We start from the raw sequence: 25,654 nt of genomic DNA, 5'->3' as shown, positions 1-25,654 counted from the left end.
AAAACCCTCCACTAGTCCACACATCTTCCCAAGATTGTCTTACAACCATCCAACCTTTGTCTTGGATTACCTAAAAGCACATCATGTCACATAGTTTCACGATACTGTTCCAAACATATATCACATCTTCATGAAATCCACCATGTAGTTTTTGGCAATAATACTTCTAAATTTCTAATACCATTTGATTTAAACTGCCTATACAAATCCGGGAAGCAACCAGCCACTTCCAGCCCACCTTCGAGAAGGCCGTAGCTAGCAACTTTTAACTATCTCCTCCCTCTACAGAACATGACATTAGACAACTCCTGAAACCAATCACACCATTGACCATCTACAATAAAGGAAAGCTAAATAAACAACTTACTTGATAGACGCTCCGAGGGTTATGCAAAGCCTCACGAAGGAACTGATCAACCTGATTGATAGCATCCTCGGAAACCCTATCGAGAGCAGAATAAGCTGAACCAGAAAGGGAAGGAAATCAAGCGGATGAAAAATGATAGGCAGGAGCAGCATCAGCCACATCCAAGGATTTGGAATTCTTCTTAGGAGATGAAAAAGGGAGCATCAATCGACTCATGGCTTCATCCAAATCAGCGACCTCCCGTGACTCCGGTCCTCCGAGATCCTCAACCGCAGACGAAGCAAGACATCAAAGATTAGGGAATAGAAGCTCCCAAAGAGGAGATCGAGGTAGCATAAGAATTTGTGGATCGGAATTGCATTTATAAATTAGGGTTTGGAGATTCGACGCTGTGCACGGAGGCGGAAGAAGAAAATTCTAGAGAGAAATTGGCGACGGAGATTGTTTTGAGAGTTGAATGAAGTAAATAAACCTAAAAATGTAGCCGTTGCTTGTCGTTGACGCCGTTAAGTTTCAAATTAAGATAGTTTGCTATAATTTGAATATAACTAATCCTTACACTAAACCGCACTGATTACTTACCCATACCATTTGAAAAAAAAATCTGTAAATTACAATGGGATGTAAATGACATATAAATGAAATAACAATGTAGCAATTCACCAACTCTTGTTATTAAATTTTAATAACTTTTAGTGGAAAAAAATTACGTTTTTTGGAGGGATATTTTTTAAAATACAAAAATAAACTAAAATATTCATCATAGACAAACATTTTAGATTTTATTAACGAGATAAACTAAATAAACTTCTATTATTGTCAGATAAAAACATATGAATATCTATCATATTTATTATCATATTAATGTCTATCAATATTTATCAAATTGATATAATATAAAATCTTACTGTTAAATTTGTCATTTAAAAAAAAATCTTTATATAAAGTTTTAACATGAAAGGTTGAGATTAAAAAAAAAATGAAAATCAACCAACTTTTTTTTTTACTAGTAATTATTATAAGGAGTTTTTTTTTCTAGAAATAGAATGCCAAAATATTTACTTTCTATTTTTAAACTTTGATTTTTGTATCTTATAAGTTTGGTACCTAAAATTTAAGAAACTGTATGATATGAACTCTTTTAAAATAACATACATATAACTTTTTTAGTATGATATGGACCAAATTACAATTAACTGAGTTGAACTATTTACATATTTAATATGCTTTACCATTTATCATGAAAATTTGTTATGGATAAAAAAAAACTATTTATGAAATATAATTTTAAAGAAAAACTTAAATATATGAAAAGTTTGAGGAATTTTGTATAAATAGTTTTAATATTTTGCTATTTTTTAAAATGTCTATTTATCCAATAATACAATTCTAATAATTTAAACAAAACAACATTCAAATGGATTGTTTTCAAAATAGCAAAATAAACCATATTTACAAAACAGACTAAAATTTCAAAAAATTAACAAAAATACTAATAAACATATAAATTTTAATATTTGTAAATGTTTTAAATAGTTTTTTATTTAAAACATTTTTCCTAAATTAATTGAGTTTGAACAAAATACATTCACTTAACACATATGTTGTAAGAACAAAATACATTCACTTGACATTCACTTAACCCTAAAATTGATTCAAACATGATGATAAGTTAAAATTGATTCAAACATGATGATAAGTTAGAGTAAGATGTAAAAAGAGACTGAGCACTAGTAGTTAACTACGATCAGTTATTATCAAAACAATAATTTTTAAAAGTTTTTTTAAAGAAACTTCACTCTGTCATTTTATTTTTGCCTCTCTTTCTAAAGGGTTCATTTAATCGTCTATTTAGACATTGTTTATTTAATTGCCTATTTAGATATTGTTGATCTTAACTACATCTCGAGATTGTAATACCCACAAATTTATCCCTCAACATTTTAGGACTTCAAAAAGATACCATATTACTTACGAGATGGTATATTCTATAATACATCTAATCGTTGTCCTACCGTATCTAATACCATTACTTAAAAGATGGTATATTCTATAATGCATCTAATCGTTGTCCTAACGTATATTGCAAATCGGCACCCCATTATCTAAGAATGAAAAAAATAAAAATGATTGAAAGAAAATTTATCAGAAACTAGCAATCAAAGCTTTTGAAATTTGTCTAACTTTCACCTTTTTATATACATAACCATTCTCGATCATCAGTTCAAGCCATCTATGGCTACATGAATAGAACACAACAATAATAATTGATTTTGAGTTCTGAACAACACCCTTAAGCCTTAAAACTACAAAATTGAGTCAATGATTGACAATACCTTTTTCACTCTTCATAGTCTGTATCAGGATCTGCATCAATAATATCAGGAAAGTCATCTTCTAGCAATAAATTCGAGCTCGAATCCCGTCCAAAATCTTCGATTTTATCTGATTTTGATGACATGGGGGAACTATTCATACTTGCATTAGCAAATTCAACGTCATCTTCCGCTACAACCCCTACTTCTGAGATGGCTGCTGCAGTGGCCTGTTCGGTTCTCTTGGGCATTTCTATATTCGCTATGCCATTTGCAGAGGGCTCCTTTTCAATATCATTTGAGGTGCTATACGTCATTTCATTGTTATCTACCACATCATCACTAATTAGAGCCTCGGAGGCCATCTGCTCCATGCTTTGCGGGCCGACCTTCAACAATTTCCTAGAATCGTTACTGTTGAAGTACAGATCTTCCTGGAATTTAAAGGCAGCTTGTGGTTCAGGAGAGCTCAAGCGCAATGGCAAGAAATCCGAGAGGGGAAGGACCCTCGGATGTATTAGAACCTCCATGGCTAAGAGAGCATGGGCACAAAACTCACCAAGTTTGGTTCCATTTTCTTGTTTACCTGAAGAAGAAAATGCCTATCAGTTTGACTCATAAATAAGGTGATCTAGCATCCTCGTTCTCAAACCCAGCCTTCCACATGATCAAACGAAATATCAAAAGAGATTTACCTTTACGAAAGAGCTCGAGACCTTGAGCCAAAGCCAGTGGGCGTACATGGACAGCAGACAAAAAAGAAGCCAGTAGTGCATGAAATGCCGCCAACTGATAATCCACCCAAACCTCAATAGATTCATTGGCTTGGAAAAAGGTGTCGTCCGAGGCTCGTGGCCATTGAAGAGAAGATGTTGCAGTTGTTATTAAAAGATGTTCAACTTTTGCACGCCATCCTTCTTCAGATCTCAAAGCACCAGCCTATACAAATAATCAACGAAAAACAAACAAACAAATAAATAAATAAAGCAGTCAGCAGTTAAAAACCATTTGACACAAATGAACCAAAAATATTCCCATTAATAACTTTTTTTAATAAATTCGTATGCAAAATAATTAACCAAAGAGACAAATAACATATATAATGCCCACCGATGTAAGAAGAGTCTTCAAAGCCTCAAGTGCAGCTATCCTCAAGTGGACTGAGGTATAGCTACAGCTGCTGGTAATGTCCTCTGGTTCATTCCTCTCGTGCTGCCCTTTCATGGAAGTGGGAACTGAAGGGCGTTTTCTCTTATTATGGTGTTGCGGTAAATCTCTTTGCGTGTCCTTTGGATTCACATTAGATGGATCAGAACTCTCATTATTTACAGGGTTCAAATCACCTAGTACATTGTCAATCACATCTCGAGAAAGAGATGCAGCCATTCCTGATTCAAATGCGGCATTGAATAAGTATACATCCCAAAACAATGTTTCCATATAGACATTAAAACAATAATTATAATTATCTCCATGCCAAATGAAACACAATATAATTCTTACCAACACCCAAAGACGTCATCAATGACTTAGCAACTGCGTAGACTTTTACTCTCAGTTCTGCAGAGACACACTTCTTGAAGTACTTCACAATGAGTCGTACAATTGATGCAGCATGTGGCAACAATTGACTGAAAAGGAATTTAATAATAATTATATAAACAAAAATATGGCATCCATATTTTTTTCAGTGGCAATTGACAGGCTAGACTTCACACATTTTCTTCCCAACTTATCTAAGTGGAAACTTTGTATACCATTGGATCATTTTCGTATTCATATAAACATGAAAGATCATTGTTGATCGCATCTTGTAGAGGTGGAAGAAAGCACATGTGATATGTTTATGGATGGGTATTGATTACTGAAAAAGTCTGGGTCTGCATAAAGGTTTTATGGTATATAGTCCGTGTAGTTGAATAGTAGATGCCTCACCTGCGAAGGCTCTTAATGATGGCAACGAGGAGATCCAAACTGACTGAATGCAGCACCGGAAGTTCTAAACACATTGATTCTTGCTGCAGAGATGTCATAAATGGCACTGAAGTGGGTGGCAAAGAACCATCCATCGTCAGCACTCTCTCAACAAGAGCTAATAACGGGCGAATGGGAACTGCCACCTGATATAATACAAATAAAGATCAATTTAACACCACTTTCTTTATTTCATTATATTAATTAAGAAAGTGAGGTGTCACAGTAGATGTATATAGATTCATATAGAGGGGAACATTTCCTCTTTTAATATGAGCATAACAAAAAAATGGATGACGTGTTGCTGCTGATGGTTGTATGAACTTGTTATCATTGTGGAACAGCAAACCATCAAGGTTGAAATACTAGATGTTAACATCCGCTCTGAGCTCTTTTTTATTTTGTCCAAGGAACCTTCTGATTGTGAACAACAACCTAAAGGTGGTGGAGGATCTTTTCCTGGTAGAATCAGTAACCTTACAACTTCAATGCCTTTTGAATCTACAAAAAACATTCAAATGCATCATTGTCACCATTTTCATAAATTGAGATAGCTTTACTTGTTTTACAGTTCAGTATACCTTCACCGATGCCTTGGAAGGCCTCATTCAAGTGACTATTGATGGATAACAAAATCTTCTGAATTAGTAAAGACCAGCTATCTTCGTCTCCTTTTGATTTTGGAAGTGATGCCAGGCAATGGGCAAGCTTCTAAATTTGAAATATAAAACACAGAGAAAATTATGGGGGACATTTGACGTTAATATCTACTGTACTATGATTAAAACTACATAAGAGGCACAGTACCTTCAGCATGTTAGAACTACACTTCCCTGAAAATATTTTTGAAACAATTGCAGCTTCGGCCTATAGAATATATCCAATTCATCAGGAAGAAACAAAATCAACTATTTCAACATAAATCCTTTTTTTCTATTTGGCATGGAATTTAAACTTTGTCAGTTTTTGAATTACAAAGATAGTGATCTATAGATAAACAACATGCTGACAAGTGACAGCATGAAGCCATATGTGCTGAAGATGTTGAGTGCAATTATGGGAGAAAATTTAATTATTTCAGCTTCTAATGGTAATACAAACACTCTCTTTCCAGTTTTTTATAGCAGTTTTTTTGTGAAGGAAAAAAATTAAACTAAATCAAATTAAAAATAATAACGATAATAATAACAAACTTCGGAAGCTTAGATTACATCACCAGTGAACAGAAAAGTCAGAAAGCTACCAGAGTTCCAAAATTGTAATTTAAAACAGAATCAATATCACATTATTTGTTAAAGCACTTACAGAGTCATAATGACGATGGATTGTGAAGGGGAAGAAATCTATCAAGGTGCATAACAGATTAACCGCATTATCCTGCATCAAACAACATGCAGATAGTTACATATTTTAAAACAAAAGTTGCAACTACCAATACCAAGCAAGAGTACAAAAAGAGAGATGAAAAATTTCACAAAAGACTAAGAAATTTTTACAAAAGAGGATCTCAGTTGGCATAGATAATTAAAATACCATTGTTACAAAATTATTTAGCTCATGAATGCATGAAAATAGTCCATGAAAAATGGACTTACCAAAACAGCTTCAGTATTATCATCATGCAACAGGTTGAATGACCTTCCCAGCACAAGAAGTCCCATCTTTCTTTACACTTTGAAATCTACCCAATCTAATTTGTAAAAGATACATCTTAAAAAGTCACGAAACAAGCAATAATATGGTCAAGCATATTGCTTAAAAGTTTTAGACAATTTTCTTTGATTTTGCTCAATGAAAGTGGTTATTTTATTTTAAAAAATAAATAAATAGACAATTTTTATTTTTAAGCTCAACAACATATGGAGGTGGGATATATGCCTTAACCAATAGTTCTATGCTCATATTGGCAATAAAACGACTTGACAGTAATAACTTACAGAATGTGATTCAATCAGTTATCTATTATTCTCAAGTCAGCATTCAATAGTTGAATCCACAGACCACAAAGTCGATGTAGAATCAACAATAAACAAATCCTAAGAGGTATTCAGTTAAATATACACAAGGCACATAAAAATTTCGCTTTTGGAAGGGGTATAGTTAACAAATCAATTTGTGTTTGAGTGACACATACAACCCTCACTTGGGGTGAATTGGTTACCCCTTTTATAATTATGATTTAGTTTCTCTTATTACTCGATGGAAGAGTTTTTTGTAATCCAATTGATAGGTATCCTTTTATAATTTCATCTTATCAATGACATTGTTACCATTTCGAATAAAAAAAAAGGGTTGTGTTTGAGGGACAACTTCGTGTGATAGATTTCTGCCAAGGTCAAATGAAGATGTACCTCGAGAATAAATCATAGATTGAAGCACAAGAGGCCACCTTCAGAAACTGAGAATCTGTCTATTGAACAATAAAAACACAAAAAATGAAAACGTTGTAAAATTCTTGGTAGCATTCAAGTATAAAAAAAAGCATTGATGATTATAAGTTGTAAAGCTAAAGACAGAAACAATATAAATAAAAGGAACAGAAAAAGAAGGAACTTGACATTGCTCTGGAACTACGTCACACACTATTTGTGATCAATATATTCTTTTGTGTCTTCAGAAGAAAAAAAAATTGCACTTTGTATAACACTTGATAAAATATCAGATAACCATGCTCAAGAATAGCAGTGCATTAGGTCCTTCAGTAGCTCCACAATCATTAAGTGTTGCCAAAGGCTATCTTATGCTAATCAGATACATGCCCGATGCATGTCTTTGGGGACCCTCATGTACGAGGAGAGCTGGTTAGACCTGCTATTTCATCCGTAGTTTATCTTACTTGTTCAATCCTATATTAATGAAAAGAATAAGAGCTTGGAAACCCCCAATGCGTGATTTTGCATTCTTTCCAAGAAACAATAATCACTTATTGTCACAAATCATGTCACAAATCATGTCCAGAACTCATTTTGATGAATATCTTACAACCAATCATACCCAAATTTCAGAACAAACATATTTACTGTAGTCAAACAGGTCGACTGTCAAAGACGATCCAGCCACATCACATGTAGGTGTCCCTCGGGATCACCACCTATTTATGTATTTGTGGTTAGGTTTGATGTGTGATTCGACAAGATCACTTACAACTTGACTCTTCTTTAGGGTGATTCCTTCTGCTTCACCAAGAGCCCATATATGTCCCTACGAGATCACTGGATAGGGTGATTTCAGTAGAATAATAGATATGCGGTACTTTCTTATAGGAGGACTTTAACGTAAAATTAACAAACACGTAGTGGGACTAATAGTGGATCCCTTACTAAGTATAAATTTAGACTAACTCCTTTCTAGATTTAATTTTTCAGGCAAAGATAGAGGTAAAGGCAAGTTGGCGAATGACAAGAAGTGACCATGGTTCTCCATAGGGGACAATTTATGTTTTATTTAGCATTTATATTTTCAATATTAAATTTTCATAAACTTATTTCAGAACCCATATTTACTTTTAGATATATATTTTTATTTTAAATACGGCCCAAACTAATATTTTATTTATTGTTTTCTTTACATACTTTACTTATATTTTATGAATAAATATTTGAAGTGTCTGTTTTAAAACTTAGTATTTTCTTTGATTTAAATAAAAAGTCTTTATTTGTTTTAGTAGTAATGACCTCAACTTAGTATAAAAAGTTGGGTCGTTACACTTTCGAGTTATGTAGAGGATGTAAACCTAGTTAAGTCACTCCATAATTTGGGGTTGTCCAGCACACGTTTTAGTGTCAAATTCTAAGAAGTTGGACTCTCGTTCAAGGTTATGTCAATTTTTTGGTTATCCTAAAGAAACGAGAGGTGGTCTATTCTTCGATCCACAAGAAAACAAAGTGTTTATATTGACAAAGGCTACTTTCTTGGAAGAAAACAACATGAGAGATCATAAACCATGAAGCAAATCAAAATTAAGTGAAGCTACTAATGAATCAACAAGGGTTGTTGATGAAGTTGGTCCCTCATCAAGAGTTGAGGAAACCAACACATCCGATTAGTCTCATCCTTCTCAATTGTTGAGAATGCCTCGATGCAGTGGGAGAGTTATATCACAACCTAATCGTTACTTCGGTTTAACTGAAACTCAGGTTGTCATACCAGATGATGTCGTTGAGGATCCATTGTTCTATAAATAGGCAATGACTGATGTAGACAAGGACTAATAGGTTAAAACCATGGAATCTATGTACTTCAATTCAGTATGAGAGCTTGTAGATCTACCTGAAGGGGTGAAACCCATAGGGTGCAAATGGATCTATAAGAGAAAGAGAGATTCAGCTGGGAAGGTACAAACCTTCAAAGCTAGACTTTAGCAAATGGTATACCCAAAGGGAAGGGATTGACTACGAGGAAACTTTTTCTCTGTTGCTATGTTAAAGTCTATAAGGATTCTCTTGTCCATAGTCACTTTTTATGATTATGAAATATGACAAATGGATGTTAATACTGCTTTTCTAAGTGGCAATCTTGAAGAGAGTATCTTTATGTCTCAGCCTGAGGGGTTCATAACCCAAGGTTAGAAACAAAAAGTTTACAAGCTGAATCGATCCATTTATGGGTTGAAATAAACATCTAGATCTTGGAACATTAGATTTGATATTGCGATCAAATCTTACGGTTTTGACCAAAATGTTGATGAGCCTTGTGTATACAAGAAAATCAAAAAGATAAAGGTAGCTTTCTTAGTACTTTATGTGGACGATATCCTTCTCACTGGAAATGATGTAGGATACCTAACTAACGTTAAAACTTGGCTACCAGTCCAATTCTAAATGAAAGATTTGGGAGAGGCACAATTTGTTCTTGGGATCCAAATCATAAGGGATCGTAAGAACAAAATGCTAGCACTGTCTCAGGCAACCTATATCGACAAAATATTGGTTCGATATTCGATGCAAACTCTAAGAAGGATTTATTACCTTTCAAGCACGAGGTTTACTTGTCTAAGGAACAATGTCCTAAGACACCTCAAGAAGTTGAGAAGATATGAGACATATTCCATATGCCTTAGTTGTGGGTAGCTTAATTTATGTTATGTTCTGCACTAGGTTAGACATTTATTATGTAGTGGGAATAGTCAGTAGATATCAGTCCAACTTAGGGTTAGACCACTAGACGACGGTTAAAATTATTCTTAAGTATTTAGGAGAATGAGAAACTACATGCTTGTGTATGAAGCTAGGGATTTAATCCCGATTTCTAAACAGATAAGGATTCTAGGAAATCTAGTGGATTAGTGTTCACCCTAAACGGGAGAAACAGTAGCATGTCATAGCATCAAGCAAGGATGCATTGTAGACTCTACTATAAAGGTTGAGTACGTCGTTGCTTGTGAAGCAACAATAGAAGCAATTTGGCTAAGGAAGTTTCTGCAAGATTTGGAAGTTGTTCCAAATATGAACATGCCCATCACTTTATATTTTGATATCAATTGGGCAGTGACCAATTATAAGGAACCTCATAGCCACAAATGAGGAAAACATATAGAGAGAAAATATCATCTGATACAAGAGATTGTGCAACGAAGTGAAGTGATCGTCACCAAGATCGCTTTGGAGCATAACATTGCTGATCCATTTACAAAGACTCTCACGGCTAAAGTGTTCGAGGCTCATCTAGAGAGTCTAGATCTGCGAGTTTTGTACATTAGGTAATCTAGGACAAGTGGGAGATGTAATGGGTATGGGGATGTCCTAGTTTATTGTATTGGGGATTTAATTGTTGAGTACTACAAATTTGTAAATCTACTAATTTAGAGGATTTTCTCATATCGTGCTTCATTTCTAATTCATTTTAAAGGATTTCTCTTGATCTCTAAAAAGAGTGGTCGTAATGGTTTGATCTAAACCGTGGAAATGATTGAGCTTGTTCTTACACTTGAAAAAAGGAACGTTGTATGGATCTACTCTAAGCCATCGAAAGAGTCAAGTTTGAGTGAAATAACCAAGAGGAGCTTGAAAAGTGGATGTAGGTCGGTTGTGTCGAGCCACTATAAAATTCCCGATGTTAATTTTTTTATCTCTCAACTATTTAATTTTGCAATTAATTTGTTATCAAATTTTAGTGTTTGAAATTAATTGCAACTTTTGTTCTTGAGATTAATTGTCACTTCTCTATTTAGGTTGGTTTAAGTTTATCTTTGCATATTTGTGTTACCAATTTTCTTGTTATAAACATTAAAATGGATGTTTGAATTTGTTAACGTCACCTTATAAGTTATTTTGATGTGCATGCATTTGTATGAGATTATTGATTACATTATTTATTAGCAAAAAGTTTGTTAATTTATTTAATTTGGCCCACTTGTTTCATTAATTTGTAAAAACCCTATTCACCCTCTTGAGGATTCCCATACCGATCGTACACGAGATACAATTGAAGATAATTCAAATTCTAGATTAAGTTAAATATGTGATGCTTAACTTAGTAATTAATTAATTGGAAAAGTAATTAATTAAATTAAATCATGAATAATACACATAAATGTAGCAAAACCCAAAAATATTTACGTCGCATGTAACAAAAAATTAAAGCACATGAAGCCACCATTATTTTTTTTATAAATTTCAGATTTTCCCTTTGTCATTATTTTTGCGCATTGTGAAACCATTCTTCACTTCACTTCTTTTTCTTCTTCTTTGCAATTTATTCTTCTCTTCTTCGTATTATTAATTTCTTCATATTATTACTTCTCTTTCATATTCTCACTTCTTCTTGTCTTGATTTCTTCATTTCCTTTTCAAAATTCTTCCTTCTTCATCTCTCATCTTCTTTTTTGCTTCTTGGTACAAGATCTAAATGATATTAGTACATGATTTAAATGATAATGTATCAATATCTAAATCATCAGTTGTCTATCCCAGATAAACAGACATAGACCACTGTTACTAATGGATCGTTTAGATTTGGTACAATATTGTTTAGACTAAATAAAAGATCGTTTATGTTGGGATTTATGTCCTAAAACTCGTAGATTGTAAATATAATCCATTAATCGTTGTTAATAACATGTTATTATTGTAATAATTGTTATTGGTTATAATATTAGTTGTCTTAATAACTCAAATCAAACAAACTAACATCCTAAGTTGTTTAATGAATCTTAAACAGTATGTAGAGACATACAGGGATAAAGGTTCAAGATCAGCTTAAAGGTTCTATAGTACAAGGATAATGCTGAATACCTAATCCTGGTAACACTATGAATATGGCTCACTTTGTATTTGATACAAACACAATGATTCAACGCGTTTGTGTAGTTGACATACGAGTGACGGTATCTTTATGCAATAAGTTTACATAAGATCAGACGGCAAAATAATAACTACTAGATGAAACTCTTTTACTAGTCAGGTTTCTATTCATTAGGATGACCTAGGTAACTTAGTTTTAATTTGTAACGCCCCAACTTTTCTAGAAGGTTGAGGTCATTACTATTTAAGTAAAGTATAGATTTTTTTTAATATACAAGAAAATAAATTAAAATTTGAGGAAAAACTTTAAATATATAAGTAGTTAAAATAACTGATCAAAATACCAGTTTGGGCCCAAAAATAGAAGAAATACTTAAAGTAATTGAACCAGAGTTCTGAAATAAACCTATGAAAATATAACTATTGAAATATAAATGCGGAAGAAAACTGAATTGTTCCCTATGGCGATCTATGATCACTTCTTATCATTCGCTATTATGCCTTGCCTCTACCCTTACCTGAAATTAAACATTTAAAAGAGTGAGTATAAATTTATACTTAGTAAGAGACCCATAGTGGTCTCACTATGTGTCTGTTAACCTTTCGTTAGAGTCCTGTAACATGGTACCGCATACTATTGCGCTCCGAACGCATACTATCAAGTGGTTCCGTAGGGACACATCTAGGCTCTCGGTGAACCCGAAGGAATCATCCTATAGGAGAGTCAGACTGTAAGTGATCCCGTCGAATCACATCTCAAACAAGTCACACATGCATACATAGGTGGTGACCCTGATGGACCCCCATACGGTACAACTCTAATAGGCAAAACTACAGAACACTATAGCCTATACATGTTTATCATAAGATCAACATCTTAGCTCAATTACACATAACTCAAAAGTAACATATTTGATTATAGCATGCCTCAACAAATAATACTATATCTAAATCATAATATGGTTTTTCAAAGTAACTATTTATACGACCATCTCAAACAACATAATTTCAACTCATTCCAGTGCTTAACTCATTTTTAGACCCAAAAACAATAATTATTTGGGTCTGTACCAAACCCAACGAGAATTAAGCAAAAACTCACCAAGGGCTTAAATATGTTGCAGACGGCTAAAACTAAGGATGGCTCGACTAACAACGCTTCAGCTCGAGTCTTGAGACTCACGGCTGGCATACGACTCACACAGGAATGGCTCGGTTGCGCGTGGCTCGCGTATGGCTTACACGAAACGGCTCGGATCCACAGAGATGACTCACGAGGCTCGGTGAAGGAATACGACTCGAACTAACACGACTTGAACATGTGGCTCGCAAAAAGAAAACTTTCACAGCTTGCACCCTTCACTGTTAAGCATGATGATGTCCGGCGGTGCTGTGCGAGTGGAGGCAACGACGGGTGATGGTTTCGACGGAAGAGAGGGTTCTGACCGATGATGTGGAGGAGGAACGCACAGAGGAAGACAGGGGTCGTTCGACGGTTCGATGCAACACGCGTCGACACGGCTGGAGAGAAACGAACGGTTGTGCTTCGTGACCGTGACGCTTCGACTATGCGACTGTGACAGGGACTCTCTCACCGGAGTGCTGCATTCGATGATGGCTGGAGGAGCGGGGCGACAGCTACTCTAGGGTTAAATGGTGAAGAAGAAAGAGTGGGGTGGAGAAGATGAGCACGAAATACGAGAGAGACTTATTTAATATATACAATAATAATAAGTATTATTATTATTATTGTCATTATCTTTATTATCATTATTTAATTTCCCCAACGAACTCATTTTTTTCTATTTCAATTAATTTTTCTCTTTCTTCATTACTAACTCAATCCATCATCAATAACTTCTCTCGTTTCCTTAATAATTATATTATCCCATAATATAATTATTCTTATTCGTCTATAACTTTGCTTATACCCATAAACAATAATTACTCATAATACTTTCAACTTTACAAATTTAATTTACCAACCAATCAATCCAAAAATTACCACTTTAACAAAATGATTTCAAATTTCAGAATTAACCACATATCATTCCAACGCACTTAACTTCCACAAATCAAATAATTTCACACATAACACCCAATTTTTTTTAATATAACCCACATTAAAGTTAACTTACTAGTTTTGGGGTGTTGTAATCTTTCCTCCTTTGAGAAACTTTCGTCCTTGAAAGATCTAATCCTCGAATAGCTCGGGATAATGCGCTCTCATGTTGTCCTCTTTCTCTCAAGTAGCTTCCTCAACCTCGTGGTTTCGCCACAAAACCTTGACCAATGTAATTCCTCTGTTACAAAGCAGTTTAACTTCCTTAGCCAAAATCTCAACTGGCCGCTCCTCATAGCTTAAGTTGTCGTTAATTTGCAACGGTTTGTAGTCGACTATATGTGAGGGATCTGCCACATACTTCCTCAGCATGGAGACATGAAACACATCATGAACTGCAGATAATTGCGGAGGCAAGGCCAAATGATAAGCTACAGGGCCAATCCTTTCAAGAATCTCAAACGACCCTACAAAACGTGGACTCAACTTCCCTTTCTTCTCGAATCTTAGAACACCCTTTATAGGTGGTACCTTCAGAAAGATCATGTCTCCTACGTCAAACTCAAGATCCCTACGTCGTTCATCAGCATAGTTCCTCTGTCTGCTCTGTGTTGTCAATATGCGAGCTCTAATTTTCTGTGTGGCTTCGTTGGTGGGCTGAACTAGTTCAAGGCCTAACATTCTCTGCTCACCAACCTCACCCCAACAAACCGGGGATCTACAACTTTTACCATACAAAGCTTCAAACGGTGCCATGCCAATGGTAGCTATTATAGGCGAACTCCATCAAGTTCAAGTGGGAGTCCCAACTCCCTAAGAACTCCAACACACAAGCTCGCAACATATCCTCCAGAATCTAATTCAAACGCTCTATCTGACCATCAGTCTGAGGATGAAAAGTTGTACTGAAGTCCAATCTCGTGCCCATGGTAGCCTGAAGTCCTTTCCAGAACTTGAAAGTAAAACGGGCATCTCTATAAAAAACAATGGATACCGATACCCTATGCAACCTCACTACTTCAGTTATATACAATTATATGGGTTGCCCGGGACTCAAACCCAGAACTTGTGCCCACTTACTGGCAGTATAAGTGGACTTCCCTGGAATGAAGTGTGCTGACTTCGTGAGTCTGTCAACAACAACCCATATCACTGTATAACTCTTCAGGGTCCTAGGTAGTCCAGAAATGAAGTCCATAGATACATTCTTCCACTTCCACTCTGGCACACCCAAGGGTTGTAACAACCCTGCTGGCTTTTGTCTTGGTGCCTTCACCTTCTGGCACACCAGACATTTACTAACAAAATCTGCCACCTCTCTCTTCATATTTCTCCACTAGTAAACTCGCTTCAAATCCTAGTACATCTTTGTACTGCCTGGATGCATAGAAAATGGGGAACTATGGGCCTCAGTCAACAACTCGGTCTTAACTGTATTGTCTGCTGGCACACATAATCGTTTGTCACACACGAGTCCCTCATCAGTGGATATAGAGAACTCCTCAACTTGCCCTCCTTCTACTAAGCGGCGCTTATCCACCAAATAAGGGTTAGTGAGCTGGGCAATAATAATTCTCTGCCTCAAAGTTGGCTGTACTGACAATTGAGCTAACTGTGAGGTAACTTCCCCTACTAAAATTACAAGCTCAGCTCTCTCAAGGTCTCTATGCAAATGAACCTGCCTAATAATGAGTGCTGCAGAATGTGATATCTTCCTACTAAGAGCATCAACTACCACATCCGCCTTACCTGGGTGGTATAAAATCTCATAGTCATAGTCTTTAACCTACTCGAGCCATCTTCGCTGCCTCAAATTCAACTCCTTCTGAGTGAAGAAGTACTTCAAGCTCTTATGGTCGGTGAAGATCTGAATCTTCTCACCGTATAAATAGTGCCTCCAAATCTTTAGTGCAAAAAACTACTGCAGCCAACTCTAAATCATGTGTAGGATAGTTTTGCTCATGACTTTTCAACTGACGAGAAGCATAAGTAACCATCATATCTTGTTGCATCAAAAAGCAACCCAGTCCTTTCTTAGAGGCATCATTGTATATCACATAATTACCAGATCCATTAGGCATTGTAAGGACCGATGCAGTAACGAGTTTTTGCTTGAGATTCTAGAAACTGCTCTCACACGCTGGACTCCAAACAAAAGGAGTCCCCTTCCTGCTTAGTTGGGTCAAAGGACTAGCTATATGAGAGAACCCTTCCACAAACCTCCTGTAATAACCTACTAAACCTAGAAAACTTCGAACTTCACTAATTGTAGAAGGTCGAGGCCAATTGGTAACGACTTCGATCTTTGCTGGGTCCACAGAAAGTCCCTCACTGGATACTACATGACCAAGGAATGACACCTGCTTCATCCAGAACTCGCACTTGGAAAACTTGGCATACAACCTATTGGCGAAGGGTCGAAACGGGTCTCGAACACCTGATGCAAATGCTCCTCATGCTCAGCCTCTGCCTTGGAGTAAACCAAGATGTCATCAATAAAAACTATCGCATAAATGTCTAAGAAATCCTTAAACACCATGTTCATACAATTCCATAAATGCAGCAAGAAAGGCCACATTACAATAAACTCATAATGTCCATAACGAGAACGAAAGGTCGTCTTAGATATCATTGTGCCTAATCCTCAACTGGTGATATCCCAAACGTAAACCGATCTTAGAGAACATCGTGGCTCTCTGTAGCTGATCAAATAGCTCCTCATTTCTAGGCAATGGATATTTGTTCTTGATTGTCACCTTATTAAGCTCTCTATAGTCAATGCAAAGACGCATCGACCCATCTTTCTTCTTCACAAACAACATTGGTGCTCTCCAAGGTAACACACTAGGTCGAATAAAACCCTTGTCCAGCAATTCCTGCAACTAGACCTTCAGCTCCTTCAGTTCTGCTGGCGTCATTCTGTATGAGGCTCTCGATATGAGACCAGTACCTGGTTCGAGCTCTATGGCGAAGTCAACCTCTCTGCGGCGCGGAAGTCCTAGAAGCTCCTCTGGAAAAATATCGAGATATTTCCTACCACTAGCTCAGATGATAAAGATACTTTAGGCCCTCTAGTGTCCATAACACTAGCCAAGATACTCCAAGTACCCTGGTCGAGCAGCTTACTAACCTTCATGGCTGAGATAACTTTAGGTAGAACCACAGTCCCTGCCCCCTTATACTTAAAACTAGTTACCTCAAGAGGGTTAAAAACTACCTCCTTGCGGGAACAATCTATGTTTGCATGGTTAGCGGATAGCCAATCCATGCCTAATATTACATCAAAATCTTGCATGTCCAATACTAATAAAGTTACATCTAAAACATGCTCTGCTACTTTTATCTAACATGCTTTTATCTTTTCTCTCGAGACAACATAATTTCTCAGATGGAGTAGAAACAGACAACAGGTAACTCAGGGTTCTACTTCTAAATTCATATGCTATACAAACACAGAGGATATAAAAGAATGAGAGGACCCGAGTCAAATAATACTAAAGCCAGGTGTTCCAAGATTGGGAGTGTACCTGTCACCATTGTGCCAACTCTCTCGGCCTCCTGCCTATTAGTGACAAAAACTCTCCCTTGATGGGGTGGGGAAGTCTGGTTCGCAACAACTCCGAATGACTTCTGAGGGCACTTATCAGCTAGATGCCTAAGTTGTCTGCATTTGTAACATACTCCACTTCCTGCTAGGTAACGACCCGAGTGAGGTCTTCCATAATTAAGAGTCATGAATAGTACCTTCAAGGTTTGGCCTGTTTGAGTAGCTTGTTGTCAGTGCCGTTGGAACAAACCATTGATCTCAAATTCCTTTGTGGTGCTACTATAGGTGCTGCTCAGTCTCTTCCGTTTATGTCCCGAAGTTGGCCCCTTCTCTACAGCCTTGGCCAACATCGTCCTCTCATACAAACTCAGGTCTACTGCCATGCAGCGCAGCGCATCAGCTTGGGTGTTGTCTAAGGGAAGCGAACGAGAAACCCTAGATCTCTGACTTGAGACCTTTGACGAACTTGTTAGCTCTCTCAACCTCGGTTCTCACTAAATCGGGTGCAAACTGGGATAACACATTGAACTTCGATCATACTCTTCCATGGTCATGTTACCTTGCTCTAGTTTTAGGAACTCTGGCACTTGGCCTCTCTCACTTGTGGCAGAGAAGAATTTGGCATAAAAGTTCTCCTTGAGCGGCTCAGGTGATCTTACTTATATCTCCACTCAACATCCTCTCTGTGGACTCCCACCAACCTCTGCTTCTATCAATCAGTAAGTACACAGCGTACTGAATCTTCTGGTCATTAGGGCACTTCATATAACGAAAGATGGTCTCCACCAAACTCAACCAATTTGTGCTTTGGTGGGATCTGCTAAAGATCCATCAAAAGTTTAAGGGTTATACTTCCTCAAGTCCCTCAAGTGCTTGGCTTCGGCTAAAAGCATGCCTGGTAAGTGTTGGGCTACAATTGGGCCTGAACTCCTGTAGCTGGAATCTGATCACCTACAGCCGATGCCTGAACAAGAGTTGTCTAGGTCTGTGAGGCAGGCTGTCGTTGTGCCATCACTTCAAACAATAAGTCTCTGTACCTTTGCTCCATAGCAGCAAGGTCTGCTTGAGTAACAGGTGCAGTAGGGTTGACAGCTTGTACAGTTGGTTGTTCCCCGGGCTGTCCTCCAGGTTGTGCTTCAGGTTGTCCCGCAGGATGGTTACGTCCAGCTCCTCTACCTCCAATACCACCTCTATGAACACTTCTACATGGCAGCATTTTTTTCCTAATTTCCACCATTAAAAGTCTTTTACTACGAGTTCATTCATAACATGCTTACTTATCTAGTTTAATTCATGCAAGGTCATATGCACAATCTTAAATTATATCATAAAATGTACCTGGCGAGTGACGAAAGACGTATTAACCATAGGGATAAAATCAAAGACTTACATCGTAAGTCAGTCTACAAAATCTAAAACTTTGACTCTGATACCAACTGTAACGCCCCAACTTTTCTAGAAGGTTTAGGTCATTACTATTTAAGTAAATATAGATTTTTTTTTAATATATAAGAAATAAATTAAAATTTGAGGAAAAACTTTAAAATAATAAAAATAAATAAATAGTTAAAATAACTAATCTAAATACTACTTTCGGCCCAAAAATAGAGGAAATATACTTAAAGTAATTGAACTGGAGTTCTGAAATAAATCTATGAAGAATATAACTACTGAAATATAAATGTGAAAGAAAACTGAACGGTTCCCTATGGCGATCCACGGTCACTTCTTATCATTCGCCAGTTTTCCCTTGCCTCTACCCTTACCTGAAAACTAAAACATTTAAAAGAGTGAGTATAAATTTATACTTAGTAAGAGACCCATATTGGTCTCAGTATGTGTCTGTTAACCTAGAGTCATGTAACATGGTACTGCATACTATTGCGCTCTCGAACGCATACTATCCAATGGTCCCGTAGGGACACATTTGGGCTCTTGTGAACCCGAAGGAATAACCCTATAGGAAGAGTCGGGTTGTAAGTGATCCATCGAATCACATCTCAAACCAGCCACATAGGCATACATAGGTGGTGAACCCGAGGGACCCTCATATGGTATGACTCTAACAGGCAAAATAACAGAACACTATAGCCTATACATGCTTTATCATAAGCATCACATCTTAGCTCAGTTACACATAACTCAAAAGTCACATATTTGATCATAGCATGCCTCAACAAAGAATATTAATATCTAAATCATAATATGGTTTACTAAGTAACTATTTATACGGCCATCTCAAATAGACATATTATACATCCTTACTTACACTACTAAACAATACATAACATACATGCAACTTCCAAGTAGGGTTTAGTACGAAAAATCTCTTACCTGGAGATTCACAAAAGAAATAGTACTCCTCTGATTGAGAGTCAAATCCTCACAATAAACTCAGTCCTAAACATGAACAAAATTAAACTTAATATTTTGTCAATCTATCACTTTACTGTTTAATTAGGCAACCAATTCAATCAAACTTACCCCAAAGATTTAAAGTTGATCTCAATACAACCTTAAATTGAAATTTGCACAATTCAATTCCTCAACCAACCTTAACCTTCAAAAAACATAATACAACTCATTCCAGTGCTAACTTATTTAAGACCCAAACAATAATTATTTGGGCGTACCAAACCCAACAAGAACTAAGCAAAAAACTCACTAAGGGCTTAAATATGTTGCAGACGGCTAAAACTGAAGGTGGCTCGGCTAGCAAGGCTTCGGCTTGGGTCTTGAGACTCACGGCTCACACAGGATCGACTCAGTTGTGTATGGCTCGCGTACGGCTTACATGGAACGGCTTGGATCAACAGAGATGACTCACGCGGCTCGGTGAAGGGACACGACTTGAACTGACACGGCTTGGACGTGTGGCTCGCGAAAAGAATTGTCATGGCTTGCATCCTTGACTGTCAAGCGGCGATGATATCCGGCGGTGCTGTGCAAGTGGAGGCTACGACGATGATGGTTTCGACAGAGAGGGTTACGATCGACGACGCGAAGGAGGAAGCGCACGGCGGAAGATAGGGGTCGTTCGACTGTCCGATGCAACACGAGTCGACACAGCTGGAGAGAAACGAACGGTTGTGCTTCGTGACCGTGATGCTTCGACTATGCGACCGTGACGAGGACTCTCTCACTGGAGTGTTGTGGGCGACGATGGCTGAAGTGGGGCGGCGACTGCTCTAGGGTTGAATGGTGAAGAAGAAAGAGGGGTGGAGAAGATGGACATGAAAAATGAAAGAGGCTTATTTAATATATACAATAATAATAATAATACAGTATTATTATCATTACTATTGTCCTTATCTTTATTATCATTATTTAATTTCCCCAACGAACTCATTTTTTTCTATTTCAAATCATTTTTCTATTTCTTCATTACTGACTCAATATATCATCAATAACTTCTCTCTTTTCCATAATAATTATATTATGAATAATTATATTATCCCATAATATAATTATTCTTATTCCTCTATAACTTTGCTTATACTGATAAACAATAATTACTCATAATACTTCAAACTTTACAAATTTAATTTACCAACCAATCAATCCAAAAATCACCACTTTAACAATAGGATTTCAAATTTCAGAATTAACCACATATCACTCCAACGTACTTAACTTCCACAAATCAAATAATTTCACCTCGAGCCATCCGCGCTATCTCATATTTATCTCATATTTAAGTCCTTGACCAATTCAAGCTCTTATGGTCAATGAAGATCTGAATCTTCTCACCATATAAATAATGCCTCCAAATCTTAAGTGCAAAAACTATTGCTGCCAAACTCTAAATCATGTGTAGGGTAGTTCTGCTCATGGCTCTTCAACTGAGGAGAGGCATAAACAACCACCTTACCTTATTGCATCAATACACAACTCAATCCTTTCTAAGAGGCATCGCTGTAAATCACATAACTCCCAGATCCATCTGGCACTATAAGGACTGGTGTAGTAACAAGTTTCTGTTTAAGATCCTGGAAACTGCTCTCACATGCTGGGCTCCAAACAAAAGGATTCCCCTTCCTGGTTAGCTAGGTCAAAGGACTAGCTATACGAGAGAAGCCTTCCACGAACCTTCTGTAATAACCTATTAAACCCAAAAAACTTTAAACTTCACTGACTGTACAAGGTCGAGGCCAAATGGTAACAACTTTAATCTTTGCTGGGTCTATAATAACTCCTTCACTGGACACTACATGGCCAAGGAACAAAACTTGCTTCAGTCAAAACTCACAAATCACTTCCCGCCTCATCAAAGGAAGTACAAAAAGAAGATTGGGCATATGTCTTCTTTCAAGAACATAGGATGAGGATATGTTAACAAGTTTTTTTATTAGTTAACAATCATATGTCATAATTAGATAAAACTTATAGAACCTCAAATGTGAAGAACAACAATATACCAATGAAACAAAATAGTAAAAGATGTTAGAATAAATTGCTCTTGTGAACTTTCGATTATTGATCAGAAAGTAAATGGAGAAGAAAATTTTAAATCCTAACAATATTTGTAATGATCGAGATAGATCGGTACAAATTTAGAAAGTAGAGGGGAGTAAATTTACAGTTCCATAGACTAATTCTTTTCAAACTCTAATTGTTGTCATAATAAAGTACTAGAACAAAATTAAGTTTTTCAGTCGTATATACACAATGAAAATTTAAACATTTCTTCAAAGATAGTCAAAAGTTAATTTACTAGAAATTAAACAAATTTTATCATATGAATATCTCAATTTGAATTGCTGTACATTTTTTCTACCTTGCATAGCTATCTCCTTTTTTTTTTTTCAATAGTATCCTATCTATAGCCTCTTCAAAGAAAACTACATCACCATTCTTTGGTAATTGAAACTAGACAGGCCCATAGAACAAAAAAAATATAAGAATTATTCTACTAATTTTCAAATGGGAAACCAAACAGAAATCAATGTACTAAAAGTACTCATGAAAGGAAGTATAAAAAGAAGATTGGGCATACTATTACCTTTACCAGAAGAAGCATTGGATGCTTAAAAACCACAAAGTAATCAAAATTTTACCAATTGGCTACAAAAAAAAAAAACAATGAAATTGTTACGAAACCTAAATCTGCAAGCAATAGACACATAAACATAGATTACATACTCTCAGTGTCCAATTCAATAGCCTTGAAATTGACTCCTAGTTTAGTCAACAGTCTCTTCACTTGGACAGCATAATGGAACAGTCTCTTCACTTGGACAGCATAATGGACAATAACTCTTGCTGTAAAGAACACAAAAACATCAACCCTTTTGTAATCAGGAAAAATCCTGAGGAAACAAAAATACTCATAAGAGAAAGAACGAAAGAGAAACCAGAAGACGGTGACAGGATTAAAAGCCACAATCTTTTTAGCCTTCTCCAACGCCATGATCGAGTTAATTATTTTTTTCTCTCGATTTGAAAATCCTAAAAGATGGTTAAGAAAAATATAACTTAATTAGTAAATCAAAGTATCTCCTTGCCATCAGGATCTGATAAGGTGTATACCTGAACAAAAATCCTTAATTTAAAATATATGAAAGAAAAATGAATATATATAGGGCTTCACATTATGCCAAACCCTTTACCAAATTTTTATAATCAAATATAGATAAAATTAAATGAAGTATCCCAATATTTGAACAATTTTATTTTTCCTTCATCATCTTGTCCAACTGGGGCTCTATGGTTACAACAACACAATGGAATGAATAACCAAGAAGCATATTCCTTTTTACTTAGCAATTAGTTAAAGAAAAATATATCTCAAATGGTTTAATTGAAGAAGAGGTTTGGACGACAAAAGGAAAGAGAAAATCATACCTGGTATAGATGCACGACGTAACATTTAACCCCAATGTTTCAGTAGGATCGAATGAAAATTTGCCCACTTGTGTTGTTAGAAAATATTGCATATGTAGAAAGATTGCAAGAAAAGCACCTAATTTTAGTTAGTTGCATTCACTGCAACTCGGACTTGAGTGAGGTTATGTTATGGAGCTGGGAAAAAAACAAAAAAAGAGAAATAGCAGTGGTATGAAATGTAATTAGAATAGTGGCCTCCGTTCATTATTTCAAGGGGTAAAGTTCGGATAGTAGTTATAGTAATTGTTTTATGCTAACCCCATAACAAGTTCTTCTTACCTAAAATCTAAAATTAGAGATATGTCTACTAGATACTATGAATTAAGATAACTATTTTTCGATACCAAATCGTCTTAATGCGACTAAGTTCAGGTCTGATTTCAACCACGCCATGAACAGGTAAAAGAAAGAGAAATGAAGAAAAAGAGTGTAAATTTTAGCAGTCTTCTAAGCAACCAAGATGGCTATTATGTTGTTGAGGAGGAGGTTGAGCGTATTGAGGAGCGTAAGCTGAAGGATATCCCTGCTGTGGATAAGCATTGGGAGGAGGATACCTCTGCGGCAGATATCCAGGTGGCTGATAAGCATTGTGAATAACCTTCGGGTGGATAACCTTGAAATAATTTTTTTAAAAAAACCACCAAAACCCTAAATCAACACACATATCTACAATCGCACATAAAAAAACTTCGATCCAACACCAAAATCACAACAGAAACAACCAATTAACATGGGGAATTGACAAAAATAGGCCAAAAATGGGGTAGAAATAGAGTTTTAGGATTGATTGTAGAAAAGTTGAGATTTAGGATAAATTGGAGGTGAAATGACGAAAATACCCTCTTTTAATTTTAATTCACATTTGCTCTTCTCTTCTTTTCCAACCCCTCTCTCTCTCTCTTCAATGTCATTCACCTGAAGAAAAAAAACAGAATTGCGAACGCAGCCTTCTTCTCCTCTCCTCATAGATTACGTAAAGGGAAAAAAAAAAGAAGAATCCTTCTCTTGCAGTCTCATAGATTACGTAAAGAAAAAAGAAGCATTTCTCCTCCTTCTCATAGATTATGTAAAGGAAAAAGAAAAAAGAAAAACTCATTTGCGATTCTTCTCCTCTCTCAAAAGTTTGTCAACTTTCCGCTTTACTCCGGTGTCGTTCATCATCTACTCCGGCGAACATCTCACGCATTGTGGTTTGTTTTAATTTTTAAATCCGAATCTGAATTGTGTTGTGTTATATGTATATATATTTTTGCATCTTAAATGTATAAATCAAATATTATTTTTTATTGTTTCAAGTTGACTTAGGGTTGATTTAAGGTTGCTTTATAGATGTTTCAAATGATGTTAGCAATTTATCATTATTATTATTTTATCTCGCAAACATCTGGTAGACATCTCGCAAACATCTCGCAGACATCTTGCAGGTTCTTAAATTGAAATGTTTAATCTGAAATGAATTGATTTAGGGTGACTTTTAGCTATTGTTTTTTGTATCTCGCAATATCCTAAACATTTTGTAGCTGTCAAGATCGTAAACATGTAGGGTGTGACTATGCACGTTTTATTTAGTATTTACCTACTGTTTTTTAATAAACTTTGTTTATGTGATATGTCAAATGCTAACTTCAAATCATTTTTTGCAGCAATTGAAAAGTATAAGGTGGTTTAAGGATGTCACATATTCCCATGTTAGTGCGTTACGGTGGTATGTGGGATGAGAGGCGAAGAAAATACGAAGGAGGCATGTTAAAAGGCATCGTTGTCAGTAAAGAAATAACACATAAAGATTTACAGGCAGAATTATATGACCTTGCAGAAGTTGACCCTTCAAAGTTCGACGTAATGATAAGATGCATATATGAGATAAAAGTGGAACACGAAGCTCCTACATTTGAGTTAAGCAATGACCGTGATTTGAAGTTTTATCTTCTTAGTGAAAATCCATTAAAGGTCCCTTTATACGTCTCATTTGAGCCTAAAAGTAATCAAAGCAAAAAAGTGTTAAGCAAAATTACAATTCAGTATCTGGCAGCAACCAAGCTCATAACTTAAACCCTCATCCTCCAATTGTAATGGATACATTAAATGAGAATGAAGTCCATGTTCGTGAAGTTGAAGTTGGCTTGTGTGATAACGTGATAGGGACCACTTCGGCTATATGGGAATCATATGAGTCATATGATTCGAAAGATGAGACTTTTACATGGGAGCCAGTAGAGATGAATAGTGAATCATTTGACATCCCACAACATAGAGATGGTC

At 36.1% G+C, this 25,654-nt stretch overlaps 1 protein-coding gene across 4 annotated transcripts; it reads right to left on the bottom strand.

The window, feature by feature from the left end:
- Nucleotides 1–2,508: 2,508 nt before the first annotated feature.
- On the bottom strand, nt 2,509–23,989 carry LOC105436318 (proline-, glutamic acid- and leucine-rich protein 1-like). Of its 4 annotated transcripts, XM_031888614.1 has the most exons (15): nt 23,351–23,989; nt 22,861–22,954; nt 22,649–22,768; nt 22,509–22,570; nt 7,008–7,066; nt 6,252–6,346; nt 5,962–6,033; nt 5,464–5,523; nt 5,238–5,367; nt 4,969–5,157; nt 4,618–4,807; nt 4,186–4,313; nt 3,793–4,070; nt 3,378–3,621; nt 2,509–3,268 (listed from the first exon to the last, which is right to left on the bottom strand). In XM_031888614.1, exons 6-15 carry the CDS (start codon nt 6,315–6,317, stop codon nt 2,709–2,711), a joined length of 1,917 nt encoding a protein of 638 aa, XP_031744474.1. In that variant the 5' UTR covers nt 6,318–6,346; nt 7,008–7,066; nt 22,509–22,570; nt 22,649–22,768; nt 22,861–22,954; nt 23,351–23,989; the 3' UTR covers nt 2,509–2,708. The 4 variants fall into 4 exon arrangements, with proteins under 4 accessions (XP_031744474.1, XP_031744476.1, XP_031744477.1 ...); XM_031888616.1 differs by having other exon boundaries at nt 7,008–7,062; nt 22,861–23,989; XM_031888617.1 differs by lacking the exon at nt 6,252–6,346 and having other exon boundaries at nt 22,861–23,987.
- Between the last annotated feature and the right edge of the window lie 1,665 nt (nt 23,990–25,654).

The sequence above is a fragment of the Cucumis sativus genome, chromosome 7 (assembly GCF_000004075.3).
Source record: "Cucumis sativus cultivar 9930 chromosome 7, Cucumber_9930_V3, whole genome shotgun sequence".
NCBI classification, from domain to species: domain Eukaryota; kingdom Viridiplantae; phylum Streptophyta; class Magnoliopsida; order Cucurbitales; family Cucurbitaceae; genus Cucumis; species Cucumis sativus.
This window is presented reverse-complemented; position numbering and strand designations above follow the sequence as displayed.